This window comes from Podarcis melisellensis (genome assembly GCF_964234715.1).
Source record: "Podarcis melisellensis genome assembly, chromosome: 11".
Lineage (NCBI taxonomy): Eukaryota > Metazoa > Chordata > Lepidosauria > Squamata > Lacertidae > Podarcis > Podarcis melisellensis.
In genome coordinates, this window is record NC_138543.1 from 15,392,336 (window position 1) to 15,414,835 (window position 22,500).

The following is a 22,500-nucleotide window of genomic DNA, read 5'->3' on the forward strand; positions in this document are numbered from 1 at the left end:
TGATTTATGTACATAACATGTGGCAACAGACTGAACCAAACTTAGCATAATGGACTTTTACACGCCATCCCACTACAAGCTTGGAGCACCACTGTTACAGTCATCAAACCACCTAAACCATCTTGTTGCAGCCTCTTTGGGGGAGAGCACCACATCCCATTTCATTGCTGTGACAAATCAAAACCACTCTGTACTAACCAATTTGGGCAACCTTTTGAACTACACAAATAGCCAGACAGGGCTGTGGCCCCCAAACAAGTTAAATATAAACATGAACAAAAATTGCCACGACAACCAATTCCCACAAACACTGGCTAAACCAGCATGAGAACGCTGTGGCTTAGTTCTGAGAAGTTACTTCTGTACAAAGAACACAAACGTCAAGTCAGACAAGTGGCAGAATAGTCCGCAGAAAACTTGTCTGAGGATTGGAATGCTTTTGCAGAACATCTGAAGAGCCATTAGAATTGCACAAAAATGTGAGCAGCATTTGAAATATCAGCAACAGTAGAGAGGCATTAAGGCTAATAACTCAGGATGTATGTGCGCGCGCACGTGTGTGTGTACATACACACATGGAAGGAGTGTTAAAATACACAGCATTAAAGGATAATCATAGACAGGGTTGCCATATTTCAAACAGGGAAAATCCGGACAGAAAAGTTGGCAAATTGTTGAGCTTTCTCTTGTTTTGGAGGGTGGGGCTTTCTTAGTTTTGCTCAGTCATTGAACTTTTTCCTTTTTGGGGGGCACAGTTGTTGAGCTCTTTTTAGTTATGTTTTGCGCAGTTGTTGCAAAATCGCAAAAAAGGAGAGAGCTACCTAACATACACCACCATGCAGGGTGTGTGTGTGCTTAATGGTCAACCATGATTCATCAAAGCTATTGCTAATGGCAAAGTATTTGCATATGTTTTTTTAAAAAATAACTTTTCCATAAAGTCCCCCCCTCTCAAAAAGGTTCCTCTCTCCCCCACCCTCCCAAAAAGAAAGCGCACATCCCCTTGTGACAGGGTGGCCATGTGTCCTTCCCCCCCCCATCCCCCTCCCCCCCCCAGGGGTCCAACTTGGAGAGACTTATTTTGAGCGGCCTCTGGGAAAAGATGGCCAGCCTGGCGAGGGGAACAGGTGGCTGCAGCTACGTGGTGGTGAGGAAAGGCTACTTACTGGGTCAAGGCAGCTTTTTCCTTTTTAGCGGCGGCCGCCCCGTCGTGCTGGAGGTCAGTCATGAGGAGGAGCACCATAAGGGGAAGCCGAACTCCCGTTTCCCCCTCACGGCCAACCCGCTCCTGGCGTGGGGCTAGAAACTTTCGCCCCCTTCCCCTCCTCCTCCCTGCTTCCTGTCACCTCACGACGCTCCGCATCCTCCGAGGAAGAAAAGAAAGAAGGAGGGAAAGAGAGAGGAGGAGGAGGAGAGAAGTTTCGCAGCCCCGCCCCCCCCACCGCCCCGCGCGCGCCTCAGCCTCGCTAACCTGAGCGAGTTTCGACCGGTCTCCGTTCGCCACCGAGGAGGAGAAAGGGAGGGAAAGCCCCGCCGAAGGCCCGTCCCATTCTCAACCCGCAGAGCGAGTCCCGGCGAGGCTGGAGGGAAAGAGGAGGAGGAGGAGGAAGAAGAAAGGAAACCGGCCCGACGAGCTCCTCTGAGAGGGAGCCGGTGGCCCAAAACGTGCCCGGGAAGAGCGCGGCAGCGCGGGGCATGCCGGGTATTCACCGCGCGAGAACATTCCAGAAAGCGGCGGTTTTTTTTGGGGGGGGGGTGCGAGCTGTCGGTTGGGCAAAGGCCTCGTGAAGAGAAGGGCCTTCGTTCGGATTTTCCCGCCTTTTTTTTTTTTTGAGGAGGGGGATGGCGCTTTTGAGGGGGAAAGAAAAGAAAAATGCTCAACAACTTCTTAGGGGTGGGTCTAAAAATAAATAAATCTCGAAAGCTTTTGGGGTTTCCTTGAAAGAAACTAAAGCACAGCCGTTTGGGGGGTTTCCAGGGAAAAAACAACAACTCAAACATGTTGGGGGGTCTTCCCCAAAAGAAAAAAACCCCATAACAACTTTTGGGGTGTCCTGGTTTTTACTTTTTGAAATACGGCAACCCTAGCTGCTTATTTCGTTCGGTTTAGGGTTGCCGTATTGCCAAAAGTAAAGTTCCAGACACCTGCAAAGTTTCCTTTTTGAAGGGTGCCAACAAAGTTGATGAGCTGCTTCTTCTTCTTATTATTATTATTTTAAGGAACGCACCACCAAAACTGGGTACAAACCCAAAACTCCCACCAAAATGGTGGTTTTCAACTTCCGGGTTTCCCCCCCTGACGCCGTGTTTACACACGATAACCAGGAATTACCTGACCTGTGGCAAATTTAGTTCCATTTCTGGATTGCTTTCAGTGAAACACCTCGAAGCACTTCCACAATATAAGCATGGGGACATACCCTCCAGTTGCTCCAGCCGCTCTGGGCGGCTTCCAACAGAATTAATAACACAATAAAACCTCCCCGTACAGGGCTGCCTTCAGATGGCATGGAGGTGGGATAACTCCATCCCTCCAACATTTCTCAGAAGAAAATAGGGATTTTCGGAATTTTAATTTGGACAAAGATGGGAAGTATTACTAAAGACACTTGCTGGTTGTCCAAAATTACTGAATATTTCGGATGATGCCAATGCAGATACATTGTCAAAAGAATATATATGATATTGGCAGCACAAAATAGTAATTGTGACTCAGTGGAAAACAGCCCGAAATCTTGCACTGGACTGGATGCTTGATAACACTCAGTCTGGAATATAGCCATATCAGAGAAAATCACACATTATTTGAGATTTCAATAAAACACTTTTTATACAATTGGGCATTCTTTTGTGACATATAACCCTCATGGCAAATCTGAAGCTATACTTCATGATCTGATAACACCAATAGTCTTCACTTGGAGTTTGTTCTTTTAACTCACATTCAACTCATGCCTATTTTACAGTTTTTCATCTTTGGATATTCATTTGTTGTTAACTGTTGATTTAAAAAACCTTTATCAAAAAACAAAACAAAAACCCTTTACCGAAACCCACAAACAGGCATTTAAAAACATGGTATGTCATGGGAAGATGTTCCAAAATGTAAGCTCAGTTTCTCCATTCTACAGAGTAGACCTTTTGATAAGATGCTATCTTCAGGAGACCGTCTCCTGCGGAGTAGAGTAACCCCTTGGATATATAAGGCGTAAGATGATCTTTTAGATAACCTTGTCCAAAGCTGTATAGGGCTTTGTATACCACCAGCACCTTGAACTTAGCTAAACTGGTAGACAGTGCTCACATCCAACTTGGCTTGAATGACACAATGTCATCAGACGCATGTGTATTGATGTTGCTCTCAGGCTAAGTGTCATTAGCCTGGTTTCATTATAAGTCCATTGCTCCCCTGCCCATGCATTTTGCCTCTCTAACAGCTGCTAGAGAACCAAACGCTTTTTAAACAGGTGAATTTCTCCTTTTTAAAATATCTCTATGCCAGAAAAACTTGACTCACTAACTGCTTGTGCACCAGGGGGCTGTTGATCAGAAATCAAAATAGGGTCCCTTGTGTCTTAAGGAATCCACAAGGTTGCATTTTCTGATCCACAACCCCACTCCACTCCTTGATGAATGTCATATCTGATCATGCTACTGTTTCCTGGATTACATTACCTTCAGTTGCTTCAATAACACCAGGTTGCATAGCTTCCACAACACCAGTTTGAGGATGCTAGAGGAATTCATATATTGCAAATTGAACTGACCCAGCCCCCAACCTCCTCAGCTAATGTATGAACTGAAAAATAGTTCTCCATCAGACTTTTCCTGAATACAGGTGACTCTCGACTTATGCTGGGGTTATGTTCTGGGCATAGTGCCTAAAGCCAAAACCAGGTATTGTCATAACACATTGAGTTCAATGGCAGGTGGGATTGCTAAAGTCTTTTTTCCTTTTTGATTTTCTTCCCTTTTTTGCCAAGCCTGTAAAGCTGAATGCACACAAGTTAAATGCGCTTAAGTTGCGGGTTACTTCTACTGCAATAGTTCTTCGCCCAAAACATTATGAAAACAACTTTTATTTATTCTTTATTCCCTGGATAAGCTTGACGGAATAGAAAAGTTTTCAGCAGGTGTTTAAAAGCTAAAGCAATTTAAAAATCTGCAGATGAATGTGGGCATAGAATGGAATGGACTTATGGCTGTACACATGTGAAAGTGTGAATAACGATGACAAAATTATGCTCCGCAACATGTCCATTGAATGAGATGTGCTCCCAGGAAGGTGACTATAGGACTGCAGCCTTAGATACTGTGGTTGTATTAATCTTGGGTAAAACCTGGCAAATCATTTTAATCTTGAGATTGTGTCAGCAGCGACAAACAGGAAGCAGAATCCCCAGTACTCTATTTGCATTACAGTGGTACCTCGGGTTACAGATGCTTCAGGTTACAGACGCTTCAGGTTACAGATTCCGCTAACCCAGAAATAGTACCTCGGGTTAAGAACTTTGCTTCAGGATGAGAACAGAAATTGCGGGGCGGCAGCATTGTTGCAGCGGGAAGCCCCATTAGCTAAAGTGGTACCTCAGGTAAAGAACAGTTTCAGGTTAAGAACGGACCTCCAGAACGAATTAAGTTCTTAACCTGAGGTACAACTGTATTGTATCATCAAGTTAACTGACTTTGTTCACTGAATTAATGAAGCACTGACATATGCTGAAAAGAATTTTTCAGCAAATTCTCCTGATCCCATACAGGGGAAAAAGCACTATAAATAAATCAGAACTTATAAGAAGACAAAAGAAAAAAAATGCTATGTAAAATTGCAAAGAAACATTCTTTGCTCTCCGATGCCATCTGGTTTTGTATGTTTATAGCACATTCAAAGGGCTGGATTTTTTTGGATTTTTGTTTTACTAATGTAGCTGAGCCCCTAGTCTGTTTTATTCCAGATTAAAGAATTTGGGAACGCTCCCACATCCAAAAATAGGGTTTAAGAGGATTGCCAACTTTTCAACAATATTTCATTTATTTATTTCTAAAGCTGGCATCTTACTGACTGGCTCGAGAGGTTCCCATGATGTATTAACATACAGTATTAAAATGGTATTGAATTAATGTAAAAATAAAAATAAATTTAAAGGAACCAGCACCCAAATCCAGCTGGCTGGTGAATATACTGTTGCTTGTGAATGACTCATTAAACACTTGAAGTTCCTTAAAACACTTGTGTAACTTCATTGAATCCATTGCAGAGTCACGCATATCCTAATGTGCAATTTCCTGTGGCTCGTTTTTCTTGTTCTCCTTGTATGTGGCTTATTCTTTTAACGTGTCAGAACATACACTTACATATTCCTGTTACATTTATTTATTTATTTATTTATTTATCTTTAGTCCCTGTCTTGCAATAAAATTTATTTCCCCTACATAACATTGAGCAACTACAGTATAATAACGGTATTTCCCTTAGCATGCATAAGTCTCCAAAATACAGTACTTTTTTTGTGCTATGGTTGCAATGGACAGGGGAAATGTTCATTTTTCACCATCCGGCCTTTCGGATTCTGATGTCACATTGTTATTCTCCCCCTCCTCCTTCACAAATGGTTCTTTGATGACAGTAAATTGAGAGGCATCTCTGGTGAGGACGTGGTCTCCTTCTGTGATAATAGATTCCTCAAGTCCTGCTGCTGTCAGCTGGGTTTACGTTGAAGGACTTAAAACAACTCGGCTTCATTCTGCTTTGCTTTATTCTGCTTCACTGTATAGTTGCAATTCTATACACTTGGGGGTGTTATTGTTTTCATTTTGATTATGTATTTTGCGGTTTAATATTTTGATTTCGTACTGTGAACCGTCCTGAGACCTCTGGGTATAGGGCGGTATATACATTCTAATAACAATACACTTAACTCTTAAGCACTCCTCGTGCATTCAGCTGAATGTGTGAAATGGCAAGTGGGAGCCATTAGCCCTTCACCCTCAGTGATGCTCTTGAATGCCCTTCCCTGCTGATGCTAATTGGTGCATAGAGTTTTGTAATGGTTCTAGGGGTTGCTCGTGCGTAAATCGGCGCCACACCTGGCTGGGTTACCTGGGTGAACTCTTTCTGTCCGGACAGCCACTCGCCCGTGGCTGTCTCAATCGCTGGCAGAATCCGTCAGTGGGCGTTTCTTGAACTTCTTCCAGCAAAGAAGCTCTTTGACGCCTAGTCTCTGCCTACTCTCCCTGCGCGGAAGCCTTCTGCGCACGGAGGGTATGGGCAGCGGAGGACTCGTGCTCTCCCCGTTGGTCTCCGGCGAGGAGTCATGGAGCCACCTTGCTGATTCCCCCATCTGCCCCCCTTCTCCACTGGTGCTACGCTGATTTCCTTCCCCAGAAGATGGACTGCTTCTCTCCCTCCCGGGACACTCTCCGGAATCCCTCTGGAGCCCTCCCTCTCCCTCTGGCTCCAATGGCAGTTCCCTGACAAGTTTCCAACATGGGAATGGGAACCTTCAACAATGAGGAAACCCTGTGTGCAGTAGCGCTGGTTTTTAACATTGTGGCACAGCACCTACCCACCCTAATTTGCAATATAGTCCAGGTAAAAAAGTATGAAATATGGACTTTGAACCAGTTTGGGATGATATATCGCCCAGTCCTAACACACATCATGATTTGCAATATATTGCCAGGTCAGAAATTATGAAAACGATATCATGATATGGACTTTGAACCTGTTTGGGATGATATATCGATATATTGCCCAGCCCTAATGGGCAGGTGAAGCAGCTCCATTCTAAAGTTGATTATGCATTGGTCAGGGGTGTGCCTAGTTCATAGCATCATTGAGGGGGAGAGTTTACCCTGTACTTTCCCCCTTTGCACATTCAGACTGAGTGCCTATAAAGTTTCGCTTGGAAAACCCTCTGAGCTTCATAGGAGAGCTGGGAAGCTGGGCCATTCCATATCTACAAAACAAACCCAGTTGAGCTCTTCTTATCCCATGGCGTCAACTGACTGGATATTCAGGAAGGCAGCTACTGAAACCTACCTGGCCAACTACAGATAGGTAGCCGTGTTGGTCTGCCATAGTCAAAACAAAAAAATTCCTTCCAGTAGCACCTTAAAGACCAACTAAGTTAGTTCTTGGTATGAGCTTTCGTGTGCATGCACACTTCTTCAGATACTTCTTCAGTGTATCTGAAGAAGTGTGCATGCACACGAAAGCTCATACCAAGAACTAACTTAGTTGGTCTTTAAGGTGCTACTGGAAGGAATTTTTTTGTTCTACCTGGGCAACATTCAGCCTGCAAGGCTTGCAGTCAGAAGACAGTGCTGGTGACACAGAAGACAACGTTTGGTGTCTGTCTGCTAGGAGCCCTGGTCAAGATGCCCCTACCCCCAGCACATTGCATTAGCAAAATTATCCTATTTGTTAGAGGAAACAACTTTTACTTTGCACGCGGGCTCAGACCTGGTGCCTTCTGATTCCAAGTCAATAAACCAGAGTACAGATGCATAAAAGAGTCTTTGCCCTGGGCCTATCAGAATAGTTTAATTCTTAGTATATTTGCTTTGTCCACTATGGTCCTGCAAAGAACTTTGAAACTTAATAGTCTGCACAATTGTACTATTGGTCCAATAAAACAGATTAGCTAACCCTGCTTTATCTCCATTGTGTATGTATATGGATTCACTGAACTCACATGAAGTCCATCCAAATACCTCTCTTCCCTTAGGAAGCTAAGCATTGGAGGTAATATATTAACAGTCCTTGCAGTGCTCTCTGACAAACAGAGGCTGCAGGCAGCTTTTGTGTAGTATATTATACAGCAGGGGTAGACAGCATGGCATATGCCAACATTTCTCTGATGATAATAGGGACATCCTATCCCAGAATAATAATGACCATAATTTTATTATTTATACCCCACCCATCTGACTGGGTTGCCCTAGTCACTCTGGGTGGTTTCCAACTTATATAAAAACATTAAACATTAAAAAAAAAACTTCTGTATACCAGGGCTGCCTTCAGATGGGACACCCTACCATACCCTCCAACATTTCTCCCATGAAAATAGGAATGATCTGAGGAAAAGCAGGACATTGCAGGATCAAATCAGAAACTGGGACGGCTTCTGTAAATCTGGGGACTTTTCTTGGAAAACAGTGACACCGAGAGGGTCTGGCATGGTGCTATAGAGATGTTGTTGGATTCCAAGTCCCATCAAGCTCAGTCGGTCTGGCCAAGGGTATGGAACAATGGCTGCATCTGGAGTACGCTATGTTTGCTACCCCTGCTATACAAATAACTGAAAGCTGGTGAAAATACACAATCTGTGAAAATGCATAATTAATTTGGTCTTTGCTTGTTGGCAATATGCAAAGATTAAATCCCTATGAACGACAAAAGCAGAAAGATCATGCAGATTGCAAAAGCAGCTATTTGTCCTTAGAGAGACCCTTTTCAATTGCTCTTCGGGTATCCATACTCTGTGTAGCATGGAAGATTCTTGGCTCATTTGGATATTACTGCAGGCCCAGTGGCGTAGCGTGGGGGGTGCAGGGGGGGGGCCGGCCGCACCGGGCGCAACATCTGGGGGTTAGGGAAATCCACGGGTTAGGGGGCGCAAATCCATGGGTTAGGGGGCGCAAATTACTTGCCTTGCCCCGGGTGCTGATAACCCATGCTATGCCACTGTGCAGGCCCAATCAATTTTGGACTGCTTCTCATTCATTAACCAGAGGCCGTTGCTCAGGAATGGGCTACGGAATGGGCAGGCTTGCTGGAGCTGATGTGGTTTGTATCCCACAATGTCTGGAGGGCATCAGGACATGTGCTTATTCTTGCACAAAGTATGTGCTTTAACCACAGACGACAAAAGGTGTGAAGGGAGAGTCTAAGCCCATCCATCTGACATGTTGAGACTCTTCGTCTTTGTGTCTTGCTCATTGCTGATATAAACCTGATGCCCCCCTTTTTGGGAATGGGCATAGCCAGGATTTTTTGGGGGAACAGAGCCTCAGTTAGCCTATGTATTTTTTATTGATTAAGGGAGGGCAGCTACCCCTCCCTGTCCCTACTTGGCTGTTTCCCTGTGCTCGCTCTATGGTTTGAGTTCTCATACATTTGCAGTGTTATGAATTGGGGGGGGGTAGACTCTCCATATACAGTGGTACCTCGGGTTAAGTACTTAATTCGTTCTGGAGGTCCGTACTTAACCTGAAACTGTTCTTAACCTGAAGCACCACTTTAGTTAATGGGGCCTCCTGCTGCTGCTGCGCCCCGGAGCACAATTTCTGTTCTCATCCTGAAGCAGAGTTCTTAACCTGAAGCACTATTTCTGGGTTAGCGGAGTCTGTAACCTGAAGCGTATGTAACCCAAAGTACCACTGTACCTAAGTTTAATAAAGGGTCATAAAACCATAGAATTGTCAAGTTGGAAGGGACCGCAGGAATATTTTGCCCTACATGGGGGTCAAAACCCAGAGATTTAAGAGTCTGGTTCTCCACCAACTGAGCTAATCCAGCTAGGGTAAAATTTAGCTGCTTTTTGGAATATGAAGGGAAGATGCCAGGCCAGTGAAAAATACAGGCTGAACCAGTTCTCTTGTTCAGGAGATTGCTGATAGCGATGCCCTTATGAAAAACACAAGAAAAACGTAAGTACCGGGCCATTAAGAACGATGGATCATGCAGGCGCCTGTTTTCCCCGCAGCTGAGAAGTGGACAGAAACAGAAGAATTGAGAGGGGCAGGTTGTCAGGGCCACAAGGGGCATGATACCACCCCAGGAAAAGAGGGTGTCCTTCTACAACAGAGGTTTGGGGAGCAAGGATTTTCCGGGAAGAAGGAGCAGGAAGAACTCCATTCAGAGACTGAAGGGCAGCAGAAATGCTGGCTGGTTGGAGCAGGCTGTTACGGAGTGATATGGCGATGATCCAATGTTGCCCTGCTGGGAAGGACAAGCCCCTCTGGGGATGTAAATGTTGTGAACTCTCTCTCTGTGTATAAAGATTCAGGTTCTAAATAGTGTAAAATAAACTACATTTATTTTACATTTCATAAAGACCTGAGTCTCCACTGTGCCTCATTTTCTGCAAGAAACACAAACCCTGGTTAAGTGCCAAGACCCCTGGAATCCTGCTATTGGGGTGGCCAGTAACACTATGCATGCTGGATAGGGCATTGAGGTCCCTGTTGGTGTTAATAACGGATTAGGGCTAATCAGGTCTCTAAATTAACCGAGTAGCTGAAAAGACTTTGAAGGAGAGTAGGAAACAAGCGTGCAATCCCACAGCCTGTTCTCAGTTTCATATCCAGAGTTATGGATGCGAAGCATTTCCATTTGCACTGGTCCTCTGCAGGTACTGCAAAATAGGCACAAGACATGCAGAACTGAAGTGGAAACTGCCAGGCCCAGATCCTGAGGGAGATTCTTTAAGTGATGTACAGACGAGACAATTCAGCCAGGTGCAGATTTCCTGGCTCCTGTGGCAACAAAGAGAGAAGCCACACTTGGTGACCTTCTCCCTTCCCTCTGTGCAACCCGTAAAAGACCCAGAAGTCCTCTTAGAGTAGGGTTACCAGATTTTTTCAATGAATCTAGGGACACTTTAATTAATAAATAAATAAATAAATAAAACACGTTTGGCACGTTGATGCTGCAGCGATTGCGGTGGCAGTGGCTGCCGCTTTGACCTCAACCTCCACGTTTCCCCTTTGAGGCTTCTACCTCCTTTCTCCATGAGCCTGGGCACCCCTGAGTTGTTGGTTCTTTGGTGCTGGTGCTGGTGGGGAAGTGGTGTGCGTGGGTCAGGCATGGAAGGTGGAGAAGGAGGGCCAAGAGCAGCGGCGGTGGCGAGGTTCAGGCAGCGTGATGCCTCCTTTCCCATTGGAGCAGACCCAATCCCATTTCTACTTGTGTCCAAGCAGGAGGGGGCGGGGATCCCTCAGCTGGGAAGGGAGGCTTCCCATTGGCTAACTGAGAGATCCCTGCCCCCTCCTGCTTGCACACAAGCTCTGATAGGCAGCGTGAAGCCTCCCTTCCCAGAAGCTGGGAGGCTGCTCCGATAGGCTGCATTTCCCGGGGACATTAAATGAAATCCGGGGACATTCCGGGGATGGAATTTGTCCGGGGATTTATTCATAAATCTGGGGACTATCCTTGGGAAACAGGGACGTCTGGTAACCCTATCTTAAAGGCTGAACCTGGCAACTTTATATGTGTGATGGCCTGGGAATCTGATTCAGAGGCTGAACCGGAGGAATCCCAGCCTGCACAGGAGTCCCCGCCTCCAGGGCCGGCTGAGCTGGGGCAGGGCCTTGATTCTGAAGCGCCTACACCTGTGCTGGATCCTCAGGAGCAGGCACCAGGTGAATCCACTCTGGCTCCGGAGGTGGTTGAGGACTCAGTGCCTACAGGTGAGTCTCCCCCTGGGTCCAGTAACCCTTCAGCCTCTCCTGAACTGCAGAGGCTCAGGGCAGAGAGGCGAAGGGAACTGGTTTTTCCCAGGAGGAGTGCTCGCCTGGGGGCCGGGACCGCCCCTGGCCTCAGAGAAGATAAAGGCCAGTCAGCCCAGTCCCAGGTTGCGGGAGCAACGTCGTCGAAGAGATGTTTCGGCCAGCATCTAGTCCTATTCCCTCAGAGTTCCTGTCCTTGCCTGGCTTCTCACTGTGGACCCGCTTCGCCCATGGAGGACTGTCTGCCGACCCTCAACTCAGGTCCTGGACCTCGCCCCACGGTAACCTCCCCCCTGGACCAGCACAATATGCAATGCCACCACTTGGAGAATCCATGGATTGGAACCTGTGCAAATTTGGACAAGATGGATTCTTACATGGGGTTCCAGATTTTTGAGGAGTGAAGTCAACGAACTACTCCCCATTCAACGGCCATTGAAAAATTAATGTTTTAAAGGGGCCTTAAGTTTCAAACCTGCAGAGTCTTATAAAAGATAAATAGGAAACTGAGCAGTTGCCAATGCAGATGGAAAATCTTCTCAAACTGTGAGCTTTTATTCTGCGGCAAGATCTTGTTACGCAACTACGCAGCTCAATAGTAGCTGTATTATTATGTAGTCTTAATAGCCTATGTATTATGGATGCGGGGAAAACATCTCTGTGAAAAGCCAATGCAGCACAATTGGAAGCCCCTATTCAGTCGAGCAATCCACACCCTAAACGGCCCATCTAGATGATTAACAAAATTGCATCTCGCCCACTTAGCATGACATTGTAGCCATGATTTAGATTAGAATATAGCAATGCTACATACAGGGCTGAACAGTACCCGCTTGAACAAATCTACCATTGTTACATTTTAATTCTTTTTTTACTTGTACTGAGATCCGTTCTTCATATTTTTCATAGCCGTTCTGAAATCCTGCATAATTTCGGATCTTGAGGTCTTAACCCATCCGCTCTGAACTTTGAAGAATGTTAGATTGGCACAAAGTCCTGCTTCTCCCCGAAGCCTTCCAACATACGCAGAGAGTTAGCAACAGGAATTTCATTCGCACAGCACTTTGGAGAATGTTAAGCAGCAGAGGCTCCCGCACTTTCTTATCTTTGGGAGACTGCCGTCAAATCTCCTTCTTCCCTAAGTGCTTTGTGCATACCAGAGGGAGGGACCTGGTGGTGAGGCCACACAGCGGAAAGCCAATATTTATAGGGTGTTATGTACATGGATAAATTGGCATTTTATATTCAAATCAGACAAGGCAGAATTATCAAGTCAGTCTTTGATAGATGGTTTGTGCCTTAAGGAATAACAAGGGCTTCTGCAAGGATGTTTTGGGGAGGGGAAGATTAAAAACAAAACAAAAGTGGGAGCAGGCTAATTTCTTTTTCTTTTCTTTTCTGAATATTTTATTAGTTGAATATAAGAATAACACATAATCAAACAGCTAAGGGAGCTGGGCATGTTTAGCCTGGAGAAGAGGAGGTTAAGGGGTGATATGATAGCCATGTTCAAATATATAAAAGGATGTCACATAGAGGAGGGAGAAAGGTTGTTTTCTGCTGCTCCAGAGAAGCGGACACGGAGCAATGGATCCAAACTACAAGAAAGAAGATTCCACCTAAACATTAGGAAGAACTTCCTGACAGTAAGAGCTGTTCGACAGTGGAATTTGCTGCCAAGGAGTGTGGTGGAGTCTCCTTCTTTGGAGGTCTTTAAGCAGAGGCTTGACAACCATATGTCAGGAGTGCTCTGATGGTGTTTCCTGCTTGGCAGGGGATTGGACTCGATGGCCCTTGTGGTCTCTTCCAACTCTATGATTCTATGATTCTATGTCTCTATGATTCTACAAGCAATCAAATACTGTTTCCCCCTATCCCCCCCCCCCCCAAACCAGCCCCAACTATGTCCAGGTAATTACGTTAGTAATATAATCAAATAAAAAATTATTTCTACAGTTGCTGGTTTAAAAAATATCATTCCACATGCTCCCATGTGTCTTAGGTCGTTTAAATGCATGTTCTGTCTTTGATGCATAGCTAATAAAGGAGGACCACGTTATGTAAAAGTTAAGTAGTTTCTCATGTTGTTTTCTTTCACGTACCCTTTCTGTTAACTTTTCCATCAAAATTAATTCCCAGACATAAGCATACCAAACTTCATATAGGTTCATGTTTAATGTCCTCCAGTGTCTAGCAACAGCAAAACGTGCTGCAGTTATAAGATGCACAATTAAGTCTTTGTCTCTAAGATTTTGTGAGGCTAATTTCTCAAAAAGAATGAGAAGAAGAAATGAGTACGTTTTGTCTCATCTCAGGTTTTTCAAATGCTAGAAATCTATTGCATTTAAAACGTGAAATCTAGAGGTTATGGTTCATCAAGGGAGAGACTAGCTCCACTGTAGACATCTACAGTATGAGGAATAATTTAAGGCAATCTAAAGGACTATAAAATGCCAGGTATCATTTCTGTAAATTTGTAGCTAATTTTGTAGTGCGTTTCTTCTTCCTCCTGTTGTGGATATATTCTAACAAACTTTCTGAAGTCAAAACCGCAGCATACAGTGCTGGAGAAATGTGATTTTTCTGCACTGCAAGTGCTGCCTTCAGGAATGGCGGTTATCCCATGCTGCATTTGAAAAACCACTGCACAATGAATGAACAAAAAAGGGCATCATCTTGAAAGGTCTTGATCAGTTTAATTGGGGTCCTGTTTCTTTGCCAGGATCCGAAAGAGCTGCTTTAGGCACATCAAGGGCTCGGGACACATCTGGTGAGATTCTCCGTCCTTTTTTCATTGAACAGCAGATTTCTCTGCTGCATCACACAGACAACCTTTGAAAGTTGCAGCTGCGAAAGTGATTTTCTGTGCCGCATGGGGTATAGACTGTTCCAGAAACACAAGCTGAGCCACCACCACCGCCTCTGGCAGGCTGAACACTTTGGTTCTCAGGCATGGTTTTCAAATGGATCTTAAATAAAAATTCTGCCATGCATTTCTGACTTCAAGTGCACATGTTTTCAAATAGATACACACAAACAGGATATTGCAATGTTTGGTCACAGAACTAGGTTTGTTTCCTATTCTGAAGATCGCCTTTCTGTTCTGTTTATATTCCTGGAGCCCGAGGGAGATATAACACAGCTGCTGGCCACAAATTCTGACTTTAACATTTCACGGTTGTTATTAGTTTATTACAAACTGTTTCTAGAAACTAAGAAGCAAACCATAATAGCCAACCGCAACCCAAAAGGGGATGCCAACTGGTTCCATACGAAGACCTCTCCTCATATGTTTCCCCCATATATGACAATGCCAGTCATGGTTCTCCTTCACCTAGCAATTATTTTACCTTCCACATACCGTATTTTTCACCCTATAAGACGCCCCTGACCATAAGACGCACCTAGTATTTAGAGGGGGAATACAAGAAAAAGCTCTGCTCTGCTCAGCACTCCCTTTCACGAGCTGTGTGGAGTGTGTGCGCGGCATTTGCAGGTGTTGCCCTTTTCCCTCCTTGGGGAAAAGCCCCCAAGAGCCGCACACATGCTCCGCGTGGCTCTTGGGGGCTTTTCCGGGAGGTGGGGGAAGGGACTGAGTGGCCTAAGCCAGAAGCTAGAACAGCAAGAGGGAGCACTGTGCAGCGATCCCTCTTGCTGTTCCGGCTTCTGGGATAGTTGCGCAGCCTGCATTTGCTCCATAAGACGCACACACATTTTCCCTTACTTTTTAGGAGGGGAAAAGTGCATCTTATAGAGTAAAAAATACAATATATGGTATTTCTTACCATGTGTTTCTCCAACCTGAGATAGAACTCCTGATCCAGGTGGCCTGAATGACCTTGCCCAGGGATGGAGAACCTTTCTTCCTGCCTGAGGGCCAAAGCCCTTCTGAGCAACAGCCTTCAAAGGGTCAAATGCAAAAGGAGATGGAGCAACAAATGGAAACTCTGCAAGCTAGTTTCTACACAAACTCCATCCTTCATCCAGGCAAATATCAGAATTCAAGGACACATTCCAACCAGGCAAAACAGGGCCAGTGAGGGAAATAGCCTGGGTAGAGATGATGTGGCTTGGGAAGAGGTATGGAGTTGGAGGTTCCTGAGGGCCAGATACAGAAGCGTGGAAGATTGCTTCTGGCCCCCAGGCCTGAGGTTACCTACCCCTGATCTAGCCCTAGTGGAACCTTCTGATGGGCAGCCTTCATACCAGGAAGGCTTCAGCAGGAAAATCCTATGTCTTGTGATGGAGCCCATTCCCATTTGTTTGCCAGGTCCCATCACGTTGATTGTGAGTTCACTGAATTCTGTCCTAGATTATCATACTCCTCAAAAACCCCAATTAAATTGGGTCATCCCATTTTGGGGTTTCATGCCCATGTGTGACAGCACTGTGCCCCAAAAACGTGTTTGGGAGCTCCATACTCTCGTGTGGTTCACGTGGTTTGAGCGGAACCCAGAAGATGGGAGTCCTAGTTTTTAATCTGGATACATTGGAGGGTATGTTCACATTGTACACACTGGAAGTCTTTGTATTCTTTTCTCTTGACCTCTTTTTTTTTGGCATTCTGCCCTCCTTGGAAAGACACCGAGTGTTTGTGCACCCGTTTGTTAAATGCTTCTTTAAAGGCCCTGGCAACCTGAGGTCCCCTGTAATAGGCTCGGGTCTGCTTTGGAGTTAGTCCTTAGTTCTTATCCAATTGATATGGAAACACTTTGAACCTCTGTCTACCTGCGACCTTTGTCTCCTTTCTTTCAAGTTAGTGTTGCCCATATCTAACACCTTTCCCAGGAGGGCATGTGACCTAAGCTTCAGACTCTCTTACTCACCATAGCGCTGCATCTACCAGGGAAAAGAGTTTTGACATCTAGTTCCCTGTTCCTAAAATCATCTCTATTTTTCATTTAGTCTCTTCCTGCCTGGCTCTAATAATCAACATGCTCTCCAGACTCTAGGCTCTGGGCCTTATGACAGGATGGAACCGTTCCAATGACAGGGAAAAACCCTATTGATTTGTTATGGTGAGTTCATCACACTTCTCTTGAATGACTTCTCCTCAGTGACTTGCCTCCCACTGGATTGTTTCCACTATCACATGCTGTGAGTTGGCAGAACAACCTCTCCTTGCCTCGTTGGAGGACATTCCATGAACAACCATGAAACATTTACTTTACCTTCTCCAGGACAGTCCTAGTCATGGAGCTCTGGAGGAAGGCTGCTTGATCAAATCTATCTAAATCCGTGAAACACTGTGCATTGGACTCAAACGCATAGAAAAATGCTCTTCTTGATAGGGCTGCCATCCATAAACTGCTCTGCTCCTTAGGCATTCCAGATCTCCCGGTTTTGCCTGCCCAGAAAAATGAACACCTGGAGGGGGGAAGGACAGTTTGCTTACGTGCAATTTATGTTCCTTATACTGTCATCTGTGCACTCCCCTCACCCTCCTTTCCTGTCTCCTTTCCTTATGTGGGATAGGTAAAGGCAAAGGGACCCCTGACCGTTAGGTACAGTCGTGGCCGACTCTGGGGTTGCGGCACTCATCTCATTTTATTGCCCGAGGGAGCCGGCGTACAGCTTCCGGGTCATGTGGCCAACATGACTAAGCCGCTTCTGGTGAACCAGAGCAGCGCATGGAAACACGATTCACCTTCCCGCCGGAGTGGTACCTATTTATCTACTTGAACTTTGACGTGTTTTTGAACTGCTAGGTTGGCAGGAGCTGGGACCGAACAACAGGAGCTCACCCTGTCGCAGGGATTCGAACCACCGATCTTCTGATCGGCAAGTCCTAGGCTCTGTGGTTTAACCCACAGCGCCACCCGCTATGTGGGATACTTACATGGTAATGATAATGGAACTGGGCAGAAGAATGCTCACCCTATTCTTTCAAGCAGACTTTCTCTAGATGTTGCCCTCCAGATGTTGTTGGACTACAATGCCCATCGCCCTAACTATTGGCCATGCTGGCAGAGGTTGATGGGAGTGTAGTCCAAAATTATCATGAATGCACCAGGTTGAAGGGAAAAAAAAGCTACTTAAAGGCATGCACAAAAGGAGAAGAATGTTCCCTTTGGAAGTAGAAGCAAGGCTTGAGATGTCAGCACCTAGGCTTTGGGCCTAGAAAATGCACAGGCATTACTCATGGATTCTGGAGAAGAGGAACTGATACGTGTGACTGAGGAGACATTAGTTAGATATATGCGGTATTTGAATACCAAGAATACTACAGGAAGAGAGCTGGAGGAGTCTTAACCTTATTCACCATCACCACTCATATCTCTTCAGCAGCCTAATCAAATATATATGAGAAATGAATACCTTTCTCTTCCCTCATTGGCTCCTGATTGTCAGTTTTCAGCTGTTTATCTAATTACTGCCTCGGATCATTTGCCTGTCGCATAGCTGACAATGGTATGGATTTTGGCCAGCCTGAAATCCTCTCATTAAATTACTTAGAAGATCAAAGATTTGCGAATACAGTTGTGTGGAGTAACCACTTGCATAGCAAGAAGGATATAATATTTTTTTAGCGGTGCTTCTGAGTAACTGAGAAAACCAAACTCTTAATCAGCTACACTTCAAAGAATGGATGTGACTGCCAACAGGTAATATAAAAATAAGAGGAAAGGGCACCACACCTGAACTAAAACTAAAACTAAAAAAACCTGTAGTTTCAGCAGAATGCATTGAACATTTAGGGTGTACCTGTTCATGCACTTAATGCCACAGATGGATATGGGCATTGTTTTCTGTATACCTGAAGGAGCATCTCCACCCCATCGTTCTGCCCGGATGCTGAGGTCCAGCTCCGAGGGCCTTCTGGCGGTTCCCTCACTGTAAGAAGTGAGGTTACAGGGAACCAGGCAGAGGGCCTTCTCGGTAGTGGCGCCTGCCCTGTGGAACGCCCTCTCATCAGATGTCAAGGAAATAAGCAGATGCAGTGGTATCTCGGGTTAAGTACTTAATTCATTCCAGAGGTCCATTCTTAACCTGAAACTGTTCTTAACCTGAAGCACCACTTTAGCTAATGGGGCCTCCCACTGCCGCCGGGCCGCTGGAGCACGATTTCTGTTCTCATCCTGAAACAAAGTTCTTAACCCGAGGTACTATTTCTGGGTTAGCGGAGTCTGTAACCTGAAGTGTCTGTAACCTGAAGCGTATGTAACCCAAGGTACCACTGTACAATGGTAACTCTGGGTGCGAATGGGATCCGTTCCGGAGCCCCGTTTGCATCCTGAAGAAAACGCAACACGTGTCTGTGCATCTACACAAAAGCTTATCCTGCCGTAGAGACAAACCAACCGTTTCAGGAAGCACAAATAAATCTACAAAAATAATCTTTTGCAGTATTCTAAAACAGGATAGGGACGTGGGTGGCACTGTGGTCTAAACCGCAGAGCCTAGGGCTTGCCGATCAGAAGGTCTTGGTTCGAATCCCTGTGACGGGGTGAGCTCCCGTTGTTTGGTCCTGGCTCCTGCCAACCTAGCAGTTTGAAAGCACATCGAAGTGCAAATAGATAAATAGGTACCGCTCTTGCGGGAAGGTAAACGGGCGTTTCCGTGCACTGCTCTGGTTTGCCAGAAGCGGCTTAGTCATGCTGGCCACATGATCTGGAAGCTGTACGCCGGCTCCCTCGGCCAGTAAAGCGAGATGAGCGGCACAACCCCAGAGTCGTCCGCGACTAGACCTAAAGGTCAGGGGTACCTTTACCTTTACCTATAAAATATGATTACGAACTGGACGGGGATGTCTCCACCTTTTCAAAAGTATTTTTAGAAGGTTTTTTTTCTTTTTAAAAAAAGAATCTGCATATGTTAAAATACAAAGAAAACCAAATGGGAAAACATACTTGATACAGAATGATGAGGACCCTACTTCGAATGCCTTTACCAGCAGGAGAATCTTAAGAGGTTTTCAAAATATGCTGCAGGGTTTTGTTTTTTGCTTTATTGTTTTGTATTGTAGTTTACCCCTGATTAATTGATGTTTGTATGTATGCACATGTATAATATATATATGTATTTACAGAGAGAGACAAAGAATTCATTATTTTTGTAAACCGCTTAGAGGCTGTTTCAGTATTGGGCAGTATATAAATAATCATATGAAACAAATAGGTCAGAATGGTTGGCTGTTTGCTGCAACGCTAGCCAACATGATTAGCCCCCTTGAAATGAGATCAGAGTGCAGCAGAATCGATTTTCGCACAGTACGTCTCATTATTTGGGACACAGGTCAGCTGGGCATGATCCAGACAAATATTGCTTGCTACACCACAGCCATTTTAGATTGATTCTGTCTCCATCCCCGAGTCACAGATACTTCATCATCGTGGAGACATGTCAAGATGTGCACTTGTATAAATGATAGTGCCCTTGCTAGAAACATCTTTTGGGTAAGGCCAAAACAGCAACGTAAACTCTGCTAGATGCTGAAGGTAAAAATGCAATCCAGGAAGCAAACCTGATGGCCTCTTTTTCTTTCTATCTTTCTCAGGTCACAATCATGATGATTCCCAAGGGTATCTGTCTGGTGGCACCGTGTGGGTAGCTTTCAAATATTATCTGTATAGTTAAATGATCTAGACAGCATCTTAAAAAGCAGAGACATCACCTTGCCAACAAAGGTCCGTATAGTAAAAGCTATGGTTTTCCCAGTAGTAATGTATGGATGTGAGAGCTGGACCATAAAGAAGGCGGATCGCCAAAGAATTGATGCTTTTGAATTATGGTGCTGGAGGAGACTCTTGAGAGTCCCATGGACTGCAAGAAGATCAAACCTATCCATTCTTAAGGAAAACAGCCCTGAGTGCTCACTGGAAGGACAGATCGTGAAGCTGAGGCTCCAATATTTTGGCCACCTCATGAGAAGAGAAGACTCCCTGGAAAAGACCCTGATGTTGGGAAAGATGGAGGGCACAAGGAGAAGGGGATGACAGAGGACGAGATGGTTGGACAGTGTTCTCAAAGCTACCAGCATGGGTTTGACCAAACTGCGGGAGACAGTGGAAGACAGGAGTGCCTGGCGTGCTCTGGTCCATGGGGTCACGAAGAGTCGGACACGACTAAATGACTAAACAACAACAGTTAAACGATTTCTAGAGTTATATCTGTCTATCTCAGGGGTCGGCAAAGTTTTTGTGGCTTAGGCTGGTTCACAGTCCTGCAGATGCCGCGATGGGCTGGAAAGTGCGCACGCACGCACAAATGCTATTTTCGGTGCTCCTTCTGGTGCGGAGGAGGCGTGCGCAGCTTCCTATTGGCTGCAGGACCTTCCTGCAGCCAATGGGAAGCCAGCCAGCGTCGCAGAAGGCAGTCCCCGCTCTGCTCTACGCCGGTTTAGCATGGCGCACGGGAGCCGACTGAGCAGGTGGTGGGGGTCCCTGTGTGTGCAGCGGGGGTCCATGGGCTGGTTAAACAACCCCCATAGGCCGCTTGTGGCCCATGGGCCTGAGGTTGCCAACCCCTGCTCTATCTGTTATAGGAGGGCTTTTTTTCGGCCAAAACTTGCCGGAACTCAATTCCAGCACCTCTTATGTAGGAGCCATTCCAAGAGAACAAGGGAGGTGTTCATGGTGAGTTCCGACACTTCTTTTTCTAGAAAAAGAGCACTGGTTATAGGATCCAGAGCAGGTCAGGCATTTGCTATAATGAAACAGGATTGTTGGGCTATAGCAAATATCAACAAATTAGTGTGCATCTCTCTGTGTGTGCACATGTATGCCTTCATTCAGAGAAATCCAAGTCTTTTGATGAGAAGGCATAGGATAAAAATGCTATATATTGATTAGCAGGGGAAAAGGGGAAAAGGGGAGCCAAACACGCCGTTTTGATTGGCTATTACGCAACTCTAATAGAATTGGCTTTCTTTCCCAAGGTGGGATTGCAAACAGCATTCTGAGAGTACTTTGAGCAGCTGGAAGTTGGGGAAGGAAGAGAAAGAGCGACCGTATGGAAGAGTTCACCCTTAACTAATATGTAGGGTCCGTGACTTGTAGTTTAGGGGGGAAAGCAACATAACAAAATATCTACCAGGAATCAGAGGACAGGGTTTTTCTATTTTATTTTGATTACCTGCTCAGCTTGGCTGTCTGATTGCAGAATTAAAATTGCTACTGCTAGAGAATGAAAGACACGGCTGAACGTGCTTTTCTAGTGCGGTTTGGACAAATTCAATTCCCCTTTTCAAGGTTAACAGCTTTCACGGCAACAGCCAGGTTACCTTTTTATACTTGAGGGTACAGGGTAACAGAAGGAAATTCATTAAGTGGTGGAGGTAGACTGGTATATATCTCATTCCTTTCAGGATGAGTTGTGATAGTCCCAAGACTGGCAGAAGGCCCAAACAACACTGCGTTGCAAACTTTACACAATCCACTTCCATAAGTACCTCGAGAACGCTGACTGTCCATAGGTACAGAGAATACTGTCAGCATCGCCCTTGAGCCAGTGCACCAGCTGGACTCATGCACCTCAACCCCGACTGGTAGCACTGCCAGAGACCACCTTTCTCACAGGAACAGGTCACAGTGCTGTGGACTCACAGCTTAGAGCTGAGAGCACTGGATTCACTGTCTCAATAATACAGTTGTTGCGCAGCAGAGTTTTGCAGAGTCTTGCAGAGTATAAACCACTCGGAGAGCAGCTCTGTAGAATATCTTCCTTTTATTCTGTAACTACAACTATGATACAAAACTATATACAGAGCTGAATATTCTAAGCATAAATCAATGCTACACTGAGAGTCTGCTGCTGCTCTTAGCAGCAACCTTATCTCTAGACACATCCCTAACACTCTCTCTCAGATACACTGACTGACTGACTCTCTCTCACACACACACTGATGTGGTGCTTAGGCAGAATAAGTAGATAGCAGGACACGCCTCCTCCTCTCTGGAGAGTCAGCAGAGATCATCAGGAGATCATCAGGAGATTCTTGGATATGGGAAGGGTGAAATCTCCTCAAATACACCATACAATACAGTCATACCTCGGGTTACAGACGTTGTGAGATTTCAGGTTGCGCACCGCGCTGAACCTGGAAGT

At 45.4% G+C, this 22,500-nt stretch overlaps 1 protein-coding gene across 4 annotated transcripts in view; it reads right to left on the reverse strand.

The window, feature by feature from the left end:
- The window catches only part of GRAMD2B (GRAM domain containing 2B), a 55,729-nt gene that overhangs the window by 28,931 nt on the left and 4,298 nt on the right, over positions 1 to 22,500 (reverse strand). Inside the window, exon 1 of one of the 4 annotated variants that reach the window (XM_081930693.1) lies at positions 1,472 to 1,740. The exons of 2 other annotated variants lie outside the window; for them this stretch is intronic. Coding sequence is in view for 1 of the 2 variants with exons in the window: in XM_081930691.1 (XP_081786817.1) it covers positions 1,167 to 1,243 (77 nt within the window). In the remaining variant the exon portion in view is untranslated. Of the gene's footprint in view, positions 1 to 1,166; positions 1,428 to 1,471; positions 1,741 to 22,500 lie in introns of those variants that run through there. One more of the 4 variants, XM_081930691.1, reaches the window with a different exon arrangement.